A 12,670-nucleotide genomic window follows, 5' to 3' on the forward strand; every position below is an offset into this window, starting at 1 on the left:
GACTATCATTTGTTTCCTCCGAACCACAAGACGCCAGCCGACCGCATCTTTTCAAACTGTTTACTCACGCCCCGTCGGGGGCGGCATAACACATTCGGAGGATAGTGCTATCCGCTCCTTCCGCGTGCATGAGCTCACATACTCCCCTGATTGGCTGTAGAGCCGTGATTAATGTGGGAGCACTAAGTACCTCTCATCCAGGCTCGGCCAATCAGCTCTATCTAGACCTCCGGCTGCGAGAGTTTACAGCATCACCCTTGAACCGAACCAGATCTCCGGATGATAGGACGAGCACTTTACCACTGTGCCATTTGGAGGCCCAGACCACTTAGTCCCATATGGGACGTGATTGAGCTACACAGGGATATGTGCGAGTGTGCGGAGGAACTGTTGCATACGAGAGCACTTCACTTAAAGATAATGTCGTTTACTGAAGAATTGAGTAAATAGGTTTTTCATTCTTTGCTTCTTTCAGTATGTGGGAATACAGGACAGGATGCATTTTAAAGATAATCAAAGATATGTATTGTACAGTAAAGGTTTAGGTAGGTAAATGATTCGGTTGAAATATTCTGTAGTTTCTTGTCACTGGAAACAAACTTCACCCGCTCAAATATTTGCATTTTACATCCACTATGTGGCTCTTGTGAATCCCTAAATAAAGTGCACGCGGAATTACATTTCCGTCAGTTGCATTGTGCGTGGATTATCATCATCATCGCCATTAAGTGAAGCACAAGCTACATTCGTGACAACCCTCCATATTCTAATCCCGCGAACCCTGCGAACGCTCGAAAATATTCACTAATGGTTTCTTATCTCGGAAAAAAGCCTCCGCTTTCTCCCGACTCGGCTTATCTCTGCTTTCGCTCCTCTCATTCCGGCACCCAAGAATTCGCCGCGATGGTGGGAGACTGGGGAAAGTGTTAACAGGAAAGTGGGTGTGTTGACATGGTTCTTTGCGAAATGATGGAGAGAATCGTTTCAGCCGGAGCTGTGCAAAAGGGTCATAGAGTTTGGGCTGTACGATAAATGGCTCATTTAGGAGTGTTCAAGGGCGTCTGGAGACCCATTTCTCTGAGGTCAGCCAGAGAGATGAGGTCTAAAGTGATGGAGTGGGAATAAGAGGGAGACATATTTTAGTTAAGAAGAGTAGAAAATACATCAGAGAGAGAGAGAGAAAGAGCGAGAGCAAAAGGTGTTAGGCGGATTTATTATCGTATAATTATGTAACATAATCACATAATTTCACAATTTTTCACAGACAGCAGGAACATCTTTGTTGCCATTATAATGAAGTCAGGACTAGAGCTTTATAAATGACCTCCGCGTAAAGAAGATTTACCTTTCGCTTGTCTTTCTTCTCATCCTTCTTGGTGAAAACTGTGTGCACCCACCAGATCTTTGTAAACATGCTTCCGTACGCCAGACTGAAACCGAGCCCGAGCAGCCACAAGCGGAACTGCGGAAATACAAACCCAGAGCATGGAACCTGTCTTTCATGTATGTGATTTTTTTCCCCTTTTTTTCTTAATCTCAGCTTGCAGTGTAGTGCAATTTCCTATGTTGCCCTCAGGTTTACCTGGCACACTACAGGAAATTGAGAGCGGCGGACGTGAAGCCCGTCGATGCCCAGCGGAAACACGGCAGCCAGAGCCATCATACAGCCCACAGCCGTCATGTTGTTCAGGTACGGCTGCGAGTTCTGAATGTACCTGGAACATATGGGGGAAATTCACAAGAGATTCTCAGCCACACCAAGGAAAGAAATGTCTTCCACGTGCCAGGACGCCGGGATGCGCTTTATTCAATGACAGAGACACCTCATTGCTTATGCGGGTCGGGTACGAGAGCATCTGGAAAACTTCATAAGACGAGGGTAAAGCGTCCCGAATGCTCACGGTTGTATAATGACGAAAAGCGTGACGCCATCTGGATGTTTTATTACAAACTGACAGCTCGGAATGTTTTGTTTTTTACATCATCCATTTAGCAGATGCTTTTATCTAATCAGAAAAACAATGAACTTTAAATGAATCACACAGATTGCCTAAAGGGAAACTGTAAAGGACTGGTAAAGAAGGATAGAACATAAGGACTGGTTAATAGGGGACAGGCTGGTAAAGAGGGATAGAAAATGGGGACTAGGAAATAGGGGACAAACTGGAAGGAGGGATAGAAAATAAGGACTGGTAAATAGGAAAAGACTGGTAAATAGGGATAGAACATAAGGTCTGGTTAATAGGGCACAGACTGGTAAAGAAGGATAGAACATAAGGACTGGTAAATAGGGAAAGACTGGTAAAGAGGGATGGAACATAAGGACTGGTTAATAGGGGACAGACTGGTAAAGAGGGATAGAAAATAATGACTGGTAAATATGGGACAGACTGGTAAAGACTGGAAAGACTGGTAAATTAGGGATAGACTTCTAAAGGGATGAAAAATAAAAACTGGTAAAGAAGGGTAGAACATAAGGACCAGTAAATAGGTGATAAGGGATAGACTGGTAAGAAGGGGACAGACTATTCATTAGCAAATAAACATCTAATAGTAGTTGTGTGAATAATCATAAGCTAACTTAATGTTGCTGGTCATAATTATGAATTATTTGACTTTACTGAAATACGGCTTCCAAACAGCCCTTTGGGTGCATTTGATCAGAAACAGGAACCTGGCTCGGTACGGCTCGGTTGATATCTTGGAGTTGATGTCTCGCAAAGCAAAAAAAACTGCCTCGGCTTCAAGTCACTGAATCACTGAGACATGCCTCTAATATCGCTGAATTCCATCTAACACTCTGTATTTATCTCAATATTATCTAATTACATCACTTTCGACTCAACTCTGAATCAATTTCTGTATGAGTAGGAAAAGCCAGCTAGAGTTCTGAGCTAATTCAATTTCATGTGCAATCTGTTGCTCAACAGTCTGTACTGTTTTAGTTTGTGCTACGTTCACGCACCATGGATCTTTTCCTGAAAAGCCAACATGACTCCTACAGTACAACATCCGAATCAGTTATTTATTTATTTATTTATTTATTTTTTGCGCGCATATTTATCTGTTCCTCCTTCCTGATTCATAGCATTATTTATTATATTATGTATACCAGGGGCGTTCAAGTCAAACCGAGACTTTGGATTGTGCAGAATGACAGAGTAAAAACTCCCTTTATGTCTCTATATAATCTCGAATTGTCCTTATCGGAGTGTTTCACTAGTGCTTGGACACCATCAGGATAAAAAGTTTTCCCAAATCCACGATTGTACTGTCCGCTTCACGTCTGAAACGCTAGCCTCCCAGGAACTCCTTTAATGGCCCAAACATGTGGAAACGGGTTGGAGTGAGGGCTCCCAGCCGAGTTCCTGTGATGTGCAAGTGGTGCTGGTGAACGATTGTGACGGAGACAGATGTGCCTCTTCCTTAAGTTTGGCTACTTTAACAGTAAATTGCATCACGACCTGACAGTTTATTTAAATATTTTGTCGTTGTTTTTTTTGTTTACCAATTACAATGCAGCCTCAACTTGTTTACTGGAATTCCTAGAAAGCTGAAAAAAACCTGGTCACAGGATGCAACACAAAACAGAAGAAGGCCGCAGTTCTGATTTGGTGTTTGTGTGTATGTGTGTGTGTGTGTGTGTGTGTGTGTTTGTGTGTGTGTGGTTGGGGGGGGGGTGGTTGTTACTGGGGAATTATGTGCTGATTCTGTCTCCTTTCTGTGTCCTGTTTCCTTTTTTTTTTTGAGGAAAAAACAACCTGCATCTGAATTGTTGCATCATGTACAAACTGATTTAAAATGGCTTAACCAGGCATGGGACTGAACACACACGTGAACATGTTCAAACACACACACACACACACAGCTGTGCACACACAGGCCTAGGAAAGTCACCAGAGGTATGAGTGTTACCTCAGGTCAGTTAGTCGCACTGAAAGAGAAGACACACACACACACACACACACACACACAAAATAGGCTGAATGTGCTTATCACAAGCACGCTGCATACTTAGTATGCGTATCATGCGCTTAATATTCTGAATCTATCAGCCGCACTTACTTGGCTCTGCACGCTCCTGTGCACACTGCATCACTATCTAATGCATACATATGTGGAGGAGACTGTGGCTCTGGCTATTAACTAGCACAGATGGAACATCTGAAGTCCTCTCCATCTTATTCAATCTCATTCACTCACATGCCCTCTTCTGCCGCTATTTCAGGCTGCACAGAGACCTAGCTCTAATGAAATGAAACCGCTGTGACTCTGAAACATCTTTCTTTTCTTCGCTTTTGGGAATTCGGCACACACACACACACACACACACACACACATACACACACCTGACGCTGCTGTTGTAAATGTTGAACGTGAGGCACACGATGCCCAGCAAGATGCCCAGTCCGGCAAACACCGAGACGGACACGAAGAGCTTCTGAGACAGGAATCTGAACTTCCGGATCACCACCGTCTGATCCGCCGGAGGACCGGGGCCTGGAGCAGGAGGAAGGGAAGAGAGGAGAGGAGGAGGAGGAGGAGAGAGGAAAATGATGAAGAGAAAAAGATTGGGGGGAACAGAGAAACAATATACAGTATATATATATATATATAAAAGGTCAAAATGAGAATAGAGGGATATAGAAGAGAAGAAAGGACAAAGACAGAGAGATGAGAAGAAAAAGAACAACATTTAAAAAAAATTCAAATCAAAGGAAAATAAAAAAGAGAAGGAAATACAGAAGAGGAGAAGAAACAGACAACGAGTAGTTAACGGAGAAGAGAAGAGAATAGAACAAAAGTGAAAGAGGAAAAAAAAAGAAAATAGAAAAGAAACTGGATTAGCACTGAACTACTGAAAATAGGAGCACGGAAAGAAAAAGAGGAATAGAGAGAGAGAAAGAGAGAGAGAGAGAGACAGAGGCATTAGCGGTGACCCAGTTGTATAAAGTAAGCGGCTTTCTCATTCTCATGTAATCATGGTGCTGTGGATGTGTGCCTTGGAGTCAGTGTGGAGTTTCATGTCTTCATTTCCCCATCTGTGTGCTCTGATATCATCACAGCCTCTTTCCTCCTGTGTGAGCCTCGGGTGCAGGACTGCATGCTGAGCGCAGCATGGCTTTTCTCTCCCAAGAGGATGCTGCACGCCAAAGCTTTACGCTCTTTCTGTGTGAAGTGTGTCTCATTCTAGCAGGGGATTGTTCGTGGTACAGGAACTGAACTCAGAGCGCGCAAAACAAAATAATAACAATAATAATAATAATAATAAGTAAATAAAAAACTCACGGCCTCCCGCTGACCGTGAACCTTAAAATCGCGCGGTAAGGGTTAACAGGATAGCTTTCCCTCTCGCGGTGCTGAATACGGCTGCAGAGTAAAACGATTCAAGTCCTTACAGGCAACCGAGCTGCGATTCCGAGGGAAATAGAGAGTGTGAAGTGCAAATAGACTTTTGCTTTGAGTGTCGATGGCAAAGGAAAAAGCGAGAGAAAGAGATAAACAAGAGGTAGAGCGAGCGGGATAGAATGCAGTCGCCAGGACGGTTCAGGATGTGAGCCCAGCGTTGTATTGTTGATCATTTTACGTGCTTTTTTTTGTGTGCGAACAGATCAGTTACATTTCTTGTTATAGTATTGAAACTGAGGTTTGCTCTTCGAGAGATTTACTCTCTTTCACGAGCGGCGAGCAATCAATAGGTTCCTCGCCCTTCGCTACTCACGAGAAAATTGGAGAAAGAAAATTGGCTGGTTGTTTCACCGAGCTTTGTGTTCGGCCTCATATGAAGGGTTTCTCATTTTCCCTGGCAAAAACGTTCAACAGTAATGGGCATCACAATAACGACACGTCTCTTAGCGTCGTCAGTTCTCAATAAGGTAGCAGTGATGCGAGGAAGCATCAGGAAGTCATCATCCAACTCATTTTAGCTAACAAGGTCAACCGTCTGTCTATCCATCCATCTATCGACCTATCGATCTAGGTCTTTGGTTTGGAGATATTTTCTCCAGCTAAATTAATAAGAAAACAACACAAAATGTAATAAATCTCACTCCAGTTAATATACATTATCTTCAAATAAAAAGAGGACACTGGCTTTCCCTAACAATTAAACATTTACAAATCGCAGTCGGCCAGAGGACCAAAAACATCAGGTAGACCATAAAACTGCCAGATGTCGTTCTTTCCCCCTCATCTAATATCAGTCTGTTGCCTTTAACTGGTATTGTGGGGCATCGGTGGCTCAGTGGTAGGTTTCTTGCCTACCATGTGCAAGGCCCAGATTCGATTCCCGCCCAATACCCAATCCCCAGCCGCTGGGATGCGTCGGTAAGGGCATCTGGCATAAAACCTGTGCCAAGCTGTTGTGCAGATTGGATGGTCCGCTGTGGCGACCCCTCAACGGAAGCAACCAACGGCCAACAACAACACATCTTTAACTGGTATTGTAATTGGCACACAGTAATTCTCTTTACTGAATCCTCTTTGAATCACCTAACTGTCAGTAACTTATCTGTAGATCAATGTATAAGTAGATTAGTGTGTCAATTAAGCAATGTGTCAGTAAACCAGTGTGTTAGTCTGAAAATACATCAGGGTGTCAGTAGGTCAGTGTATGAGTGGATCACTGTATGCATGGATCAGTGTGTCAGTATATCTATATATCAGTGTGTCTGTAGATTAGTTTACGAGTAGATCAGTCTCTCAGTAAGTTAGTGTCAGTATATCACTGTATCCATAGATCAGTGTATGAGTAAATCAGTGTATCAGTAGTTCAGTATGTCATTATGATTGATCAACAGATTTATGTGTTAGTAAATCAGTGCATGAATAGACTGGTGCATCAATAAATTAATGTTAGTGGATCAACGTGTCAGTATGTCTGTATATGAGTAAATCAGTGTGTCAGTATATTATGTCAGTAGATCAGTGTATAAGTAGGTCAGTGTGTCAGTAGATCAGTTTATGAATAGATCAGTATGTCAGTAAATCGGTGTATGAGTAGGTCAGTGTGTCAGTAGATCAGTGTATGAGTAGGTCAGTGTGTCAGTAGATCAGTGTATGAGTAGAGTGTATGATCTACTGACATACTATGAGTAGTATGTCAGTAGATCAGTGCATTAGTATGTCAGTAGATCAGTGTATAAATAGGTCAGTGTGTCAGCAGATCAGTGTATAGGTAAGTCAGTGTGTCAGTAGATCAATGTATGAGTAGATCAGTATGTCAGTAGATCAGTGTATGAGTATGGCAGTGTGTCAGTAGACCAGTGTCTGAGAAGGTCAGTGTATGTAGATCAGTGCCTGAGTAGGTCAGTGTCAGTAGATCAGTGTTTGAGTATGTCAGTGTGTCAGTAGATCAGTGTATGAGTAGATCAGTATCTTAGTAGATCAGTGTATAAGTAGGTCAGTGTGTCAGTAGATCAATGTATGAGTAGATCAGTATGTCAGTAGATCAGTGTATGAGTATGGCAGTGTGTCAGTAAACCAGTGTCTGAGTAGGTCAGTGTATGTAGATCAGTGCCTGAGTGGGTCAGTGTCAGTAGATCAGTGTATGAGTATGTCAGTGTGTCAGTAGATCAGGGTATGAGTGATCAGTGTGTCAGTGGATCAGTGTGTGAGTAGTTTAGTATGTCAGTAGATCAGTGTATGAGTATGGCAGTGTGTCAGTAGACCAGTGTCTGAGTAGGTCAGTGGGTCAGTAGATCAGTGCCTGAGTAGGTCAATGTGTCAGTAGATCAGTGTATGAGTATGGCAGTAGATCAGCGTATGAGTATGGCAGTGTGTCAGTAGACCAATGTCTGAGTGATCAGTAGATCAGTGCCTGAATAGGTCAGTGTGTCAGTAGATTAGTGTATGAGTAGATCAATGTGTCAGTAGATTAGTGTGTGAGTAGGTCAATACATCAGTAGATCAGTGTATGAGTAGGTCAATACGTCAGCAGATCAGTGTATGAGTAGATCATTATGTCAGTAGATCAGTGTATGAATATGTCAGTGTGTCAGTAGATCAGTGTATGAGTAGGTCAGTGGGTCAGCAGATCAGTGTATGAGTAGATCATTATGTCAGTAGATCAGTGTATGAATATGTCAGTGTGTCAGTAGATCAGTGTATGAGTAGGTCAATGTGTCAGTAGATCAGTGTATAAGTAAATCAGTGTAAGAGTAGATTGATGTATCAGACATAGAGCGCAGCGTGTCAGCAGATCAATGTGTCATTAGATCCCTGTGTCAACTGATCAATGTGTAAGTAAATCAGTGCATAAGTATATCAGTGTATCAATACATCAGTACATGAGTAGATCAGTGTGTCAATAGATTAGTATATTAGTAGATCATTCTGTCAGTAAATTTATAGATCAGTGTGCCAGTAGACTAGAACATCCACAGATTGGTGAACCAGTAAATTTGTATCAATAAATCAGTGTATGAGTAGATTAGTGTGTCAGTAGGTCAGTAAATAAGTAGATCAATGTATGAGTAGATCACTGTTTTAGTAAATCAATATATCAGATAAGGCGATCATGTGTGTAGCTGTATCAGTAGATCAGTGTATCAGATAAGGAGATTAGTGTGCCTGTAGATCAATGAGTCAGTGGATCGGTAGGCCAGCAAATAAGTAGATCAGTGTGTCAATAATTAGTGTATGAGTAGATCTGTGTGTTATAAAGTCAGTATATGAGTAGAACCAACATATTAGTAGATCATTGTATGAGTAGATCAGTACATCAGTGTATAAGTAGATCGTTGTTTTAGTAGATCATTGTGTCAGTAGATCTGATAATGCATTGGTCTGTGTGTCAGTAGAAATCGGTGTGTCAGATAAGGAGATTAGTGGGCCAATAGATCAGTGGATCAGTACTGTAGGTCAGTGGATCAGTAGACCAGGATATGAGTAGATCAGTGTGTCAATAAATTAGTGTATGAGTAGATCAGTCTGTTATTAAGTCAGTATATGTGTAGATCAACATGTCGGTAGATTAGAGTAGATCAGTAAATCAGTGCATGAGTAGATCAGTGTCAGTAAATCAGTGTATAAGCAAACACAGTGTTTTAGTAGATCATTATGTCAGTAAATCAATGTGTCAGTAAATCAGATAATGCGTAGTTAGGTGTGTCTGTAGATCAGTGTGTCAGCAGATCAGTGTGTCAGATATAAAGATCAGTGAATCAGTAGGTTAGTGAATCAGTAGACCAGCATATGAGTAGATCAGTGTGAGTTAGTCAGTGTGTCAATAAATCAGTGTATGAGTAGATCACTGTCAGTAAATCAGTGTATGAGTAGATCACTGTCAGTAAATCAGGGTATGAGTAGATTACTGTCAGTAAATCAGTGTATGAGTAGATTACTGTCAGTAAATCAGTGTATGAGTAGATTACTGTCAGTAAATCAGTGTACGAGTAGATCACTGTCAGTAAATCAGTGTACGAGTAGATCACTGTCAGTAAATCAGTGTACGAGTAGATCACTGTCAGTAAATCAGTGTACGAGTAGATCACTGTCAGTAAATCAGTGTACGAGTAGATCACTGTCAGTAAATCAGTGTACGAGTAGATCACTGTCAGTAAATCAGTGTACGAGTAGATCACTGTCAGTAAATCAGTGTACGAGTAGATCACTGTCAGTAAATCAGTGTACGAGTAGATCACTGTCAGTAAATCAGTGTATGAGTAGACCACTGTCAGTAAATCCAGGGGTAGCTCAGTGGTTAAGGCATTGGACTACGGTTCGGAAGATCCCAGGTTCAAATCCCACAACCACCAAGTTGCCACTGTTGGGCCCTTGAGCAAGGCCCTTAACCCTCAACTGCTCGGATGTGTAATGATATAAAAATGTAAGTCGCTCTGGATAGGAGCGTCTGCCAAATGCCTAAATGTAAATGTAAATCAGTGTATGAGTAGATTACTGTCAGTAAATCAGTGTATGAGTAGATTACTGTCAGTAAATCAGTGTATGAGCATGTCAGCGTTTCAGTAGATCAATGTGTAAGTAAATCACATAATGCATAGGTCTGTGTGTCAGTAGATCAGTGTGTCAAATATGAAGATCAGTGGTTAGTAGACCAGCAAATAAGTAGATTAGTGTGAGTGGATCAGTGTGTTATTATGTCAGTATATGAGTAGCCAGTAGATCATGTGTATGAGTAGATCATATACATGATCTACTCATTTTATCAGTAGATCAGTGTCAGTAAATCAGTGTATGGGTAGAACAGTGTATAAGTAAATCATTATGTCAGTAAAGCAGATAATGCATAGGTCTGTGTGTCAGTAGATCAGTGTGTCAGGAAGTCAGTGGATCAGTCAAACAGCCAATGAGTAGATCAGTTTGTCAATAAATTGGTGTATGAGTAGATCGGTGTGTTATTAAGTCAGTATATACAGTAAGTAGATCAACATGTCAGTAAATCAGTGTGTGAGTAGATCATTGTGTCAGTAGATCAGTGCGTCAGTGGGTCACTATATAAGTAGATTAGTGTCAGTAGATCAATGTCTGCAATCAGATAATGCACAGGTCTGTTTGTCAGTAGATCAGTGTGTCAGAGTATCAACAAACTTTTCAGCACAAAATGGTCCCGGGCATTACAATTAAAACATAATTGGCTGACTGCACTGTAACACATTGATTGCTCTGTTACCTCCTAACTGTGTCATGGGTAATTAGGAGCTGAAGCCCCCGCCAGCTCCTGAAGTCCGAACCAGCGGGTGAGCCAATCGGACGGCTGTTCCTACAGTACAGTAGGTACCACAAGGAACAAAAAAAATGGACTGGATCGACGTGTAAACCTTTTCATTCCAAATATTTCTTGAAAAACAAAAATCTATAAATAAACTCGTACTACAAGGCTTCCATGATGATGAGATAATGATTTTATGAAATGACTCCAGGGGCCCTATTACTTCCTGAGTGAAATCCAAATGTAATTAGCCGATTCTGCTTTTATGTCTTCATTATGTTGGTGGTCACTCGGTTGTGTAAGAGGTTACTTATATGTGTAAAATCTACAGGGATACATTTTTTGGTTCTAGTTCCTGGAAGATATTTACCTAGAAAGAGAGATGAGTGGGGTGTTTCAGAAATGAAGTAACTTAACAAAGCTCGGCATGCTCTACTAGTCTTAGAAAGCAAACATCTTTAATGAAAAAGAATGACTGTGAAAAAAAATCATCCATGCCTATAAATTCTTTCCTTTTTTCTTTTTTTCATTCTTCTTTGACACTTTCAATTGTGTATTTTTTGTTCCTTCTTCTGTAAAATGGTGGCTACAGATGGTGTCCTAGCAGGGACTTTCATTTTCACACGTCATTCTGTTGTATTGTGTCTTTCGAGCGAGTGTCGTACATTATCCTGATACTTGGCATGTGCTTACAGATGAACTAATTGAACGGGGTTTCATCCTGTTGTAGGTCTAATTGTTTTTTTTTAAATATTTTTTTCGTTTTTAACCATTTTATTTTTTATCTTTATCATTTGTGTGCTTTGTATTGATCAACCATGTTGCAATAAAGCAATATCACATGAGCAGGAGTGCTGTTGTGCTGAATATCAGCATGGCTGTGATGCCATTTTTATAGGTTAATAAACTTTGATATAATTCCTGTTTATATTTTTTTCAGAATATCATCTAACTTTCAGGTTCTGGGGTTGAAGCCCAAATCATGTTCCACATGCCAAGTAGTGCCTTTGATCAAGGGTTAGACTGGAATTGAGATTCAGCCTTAGGTCAGAAGTTAGTTAGATTTGTAGCGCCAGTGCTGCAGTGCATCTCCAGGGTCCAGGGTTCGAGTCCCACCTCGGGTCTATGTTTCTGTGGAGTTTGCATGTTCTCCAGTCCAAAGGATTGGCACCCTGTCCAGGGTGTATCCCGCCACGTGCCCAATGTCTCCTGGGAAATGCTCCAAGCTTTCTGTCACCCTATATATAGACTTTTATACTATATTTATTTTTCCTTTAAACCCCGTCCTGGGTTCACAGACAAACAGGGCCAGGTGGGTTTATTTTTGATCGTTTATGCACGGTAATCTCTGTAAAAGGAACTACCACAGGGTGACGCAAACCCCAATATCTGTAATGTTTCACAGACAGGAAAACCTGCCCGTGTCTCGAAGCGTGGCTCTAAAGACAGTGCAGAGTTTTGTTTTTTTCCCAGATGATCTGTTAAAGGTTTCACTTCAAAAAGTGCAGATATGACGTCACATTGTACGGTTTTGGGTGTCTATTTGTGCCGCATCGCTGTCTTCTTCACTGCAACACAACCTTTAACCATCTCTGTATATGTGTGTGAGTATGTGTGTGTGTGTGTGTGTGTGTGTGTGTGTGTGTGTATTTAGGCATTGTCTGCATTTGCACCTGACCTTGATGGTGAAATCAGGGCCGCTGGCAACCATGGCAACCGAGCCTCATAATGGTAACGGTTGCTACGGTGATGGGAGAAGACGGCAGCGGTTGTCATGGGCGACCGGGAAAGAAGATAGAGCATGTTGTGTGTGTGTGTGTGTGTTTGAGAGAAAGAGAGAGAGAGAGAGAGAGAGAGAGAGAGCACAACATGCCAAATAAAAAGCAGGGATTGCTCAACATGCAGCGTCCTGGAGCAAAGTCACACTCTCCTTGGCGATTGCTTTATTCAACCGTGTCACTGCTTAATGCTTATTTTTAGCCGCTTCGCTTCCCTGAA

General features: G+C 41.6%; 1 protein-coding gene across 1 annotated transcript in view; it reads right to left on the minus strand.

The window, feature by feature from the left end:
- The window catches only part of gabbr1b (gamma-aminobutyric acid (GABA) B receptor, 1b), a 98,339-nt gene that overhangs the window by 14,039 nt on the left and 71,630 nt on the right, over positions 1–12,670 (minus strand). The window contains exons 15-17 of the mRNA XM_053490380.1: positions 4,350–4,500; positions 1,583–1,715; positions 1,346–1,462 (exon numbers count right to left, since the gene is read on the minus strand). Of these exons, the coding sequence (XP_053346355.1) occupies positions 1,346–1,462; positions 1,583–1,715; positions 4,350–4,500 (401 nt within the window). The remainder of the gene's footprint in view (positions 1–1,345; positions 1,463–1,582; positions 1,716–4,349; positions 4,501–12,670) is intronic.

Source organism: Clarias gariepinus, chromosome 28 (assembly GCF_024256425.1).
Source record: "Clarias gariepinus isolate MV-2021 ecotype Netherlands chromosome 28, CGAR_prim_01v2, whole genome shotgun sequence".
Lineage (NCBI taxonomy): Eukaryota > Metazoa > Chordata > Actinopteri > Siluriformes > Clariidae > Clarias > Clarias gariepinus.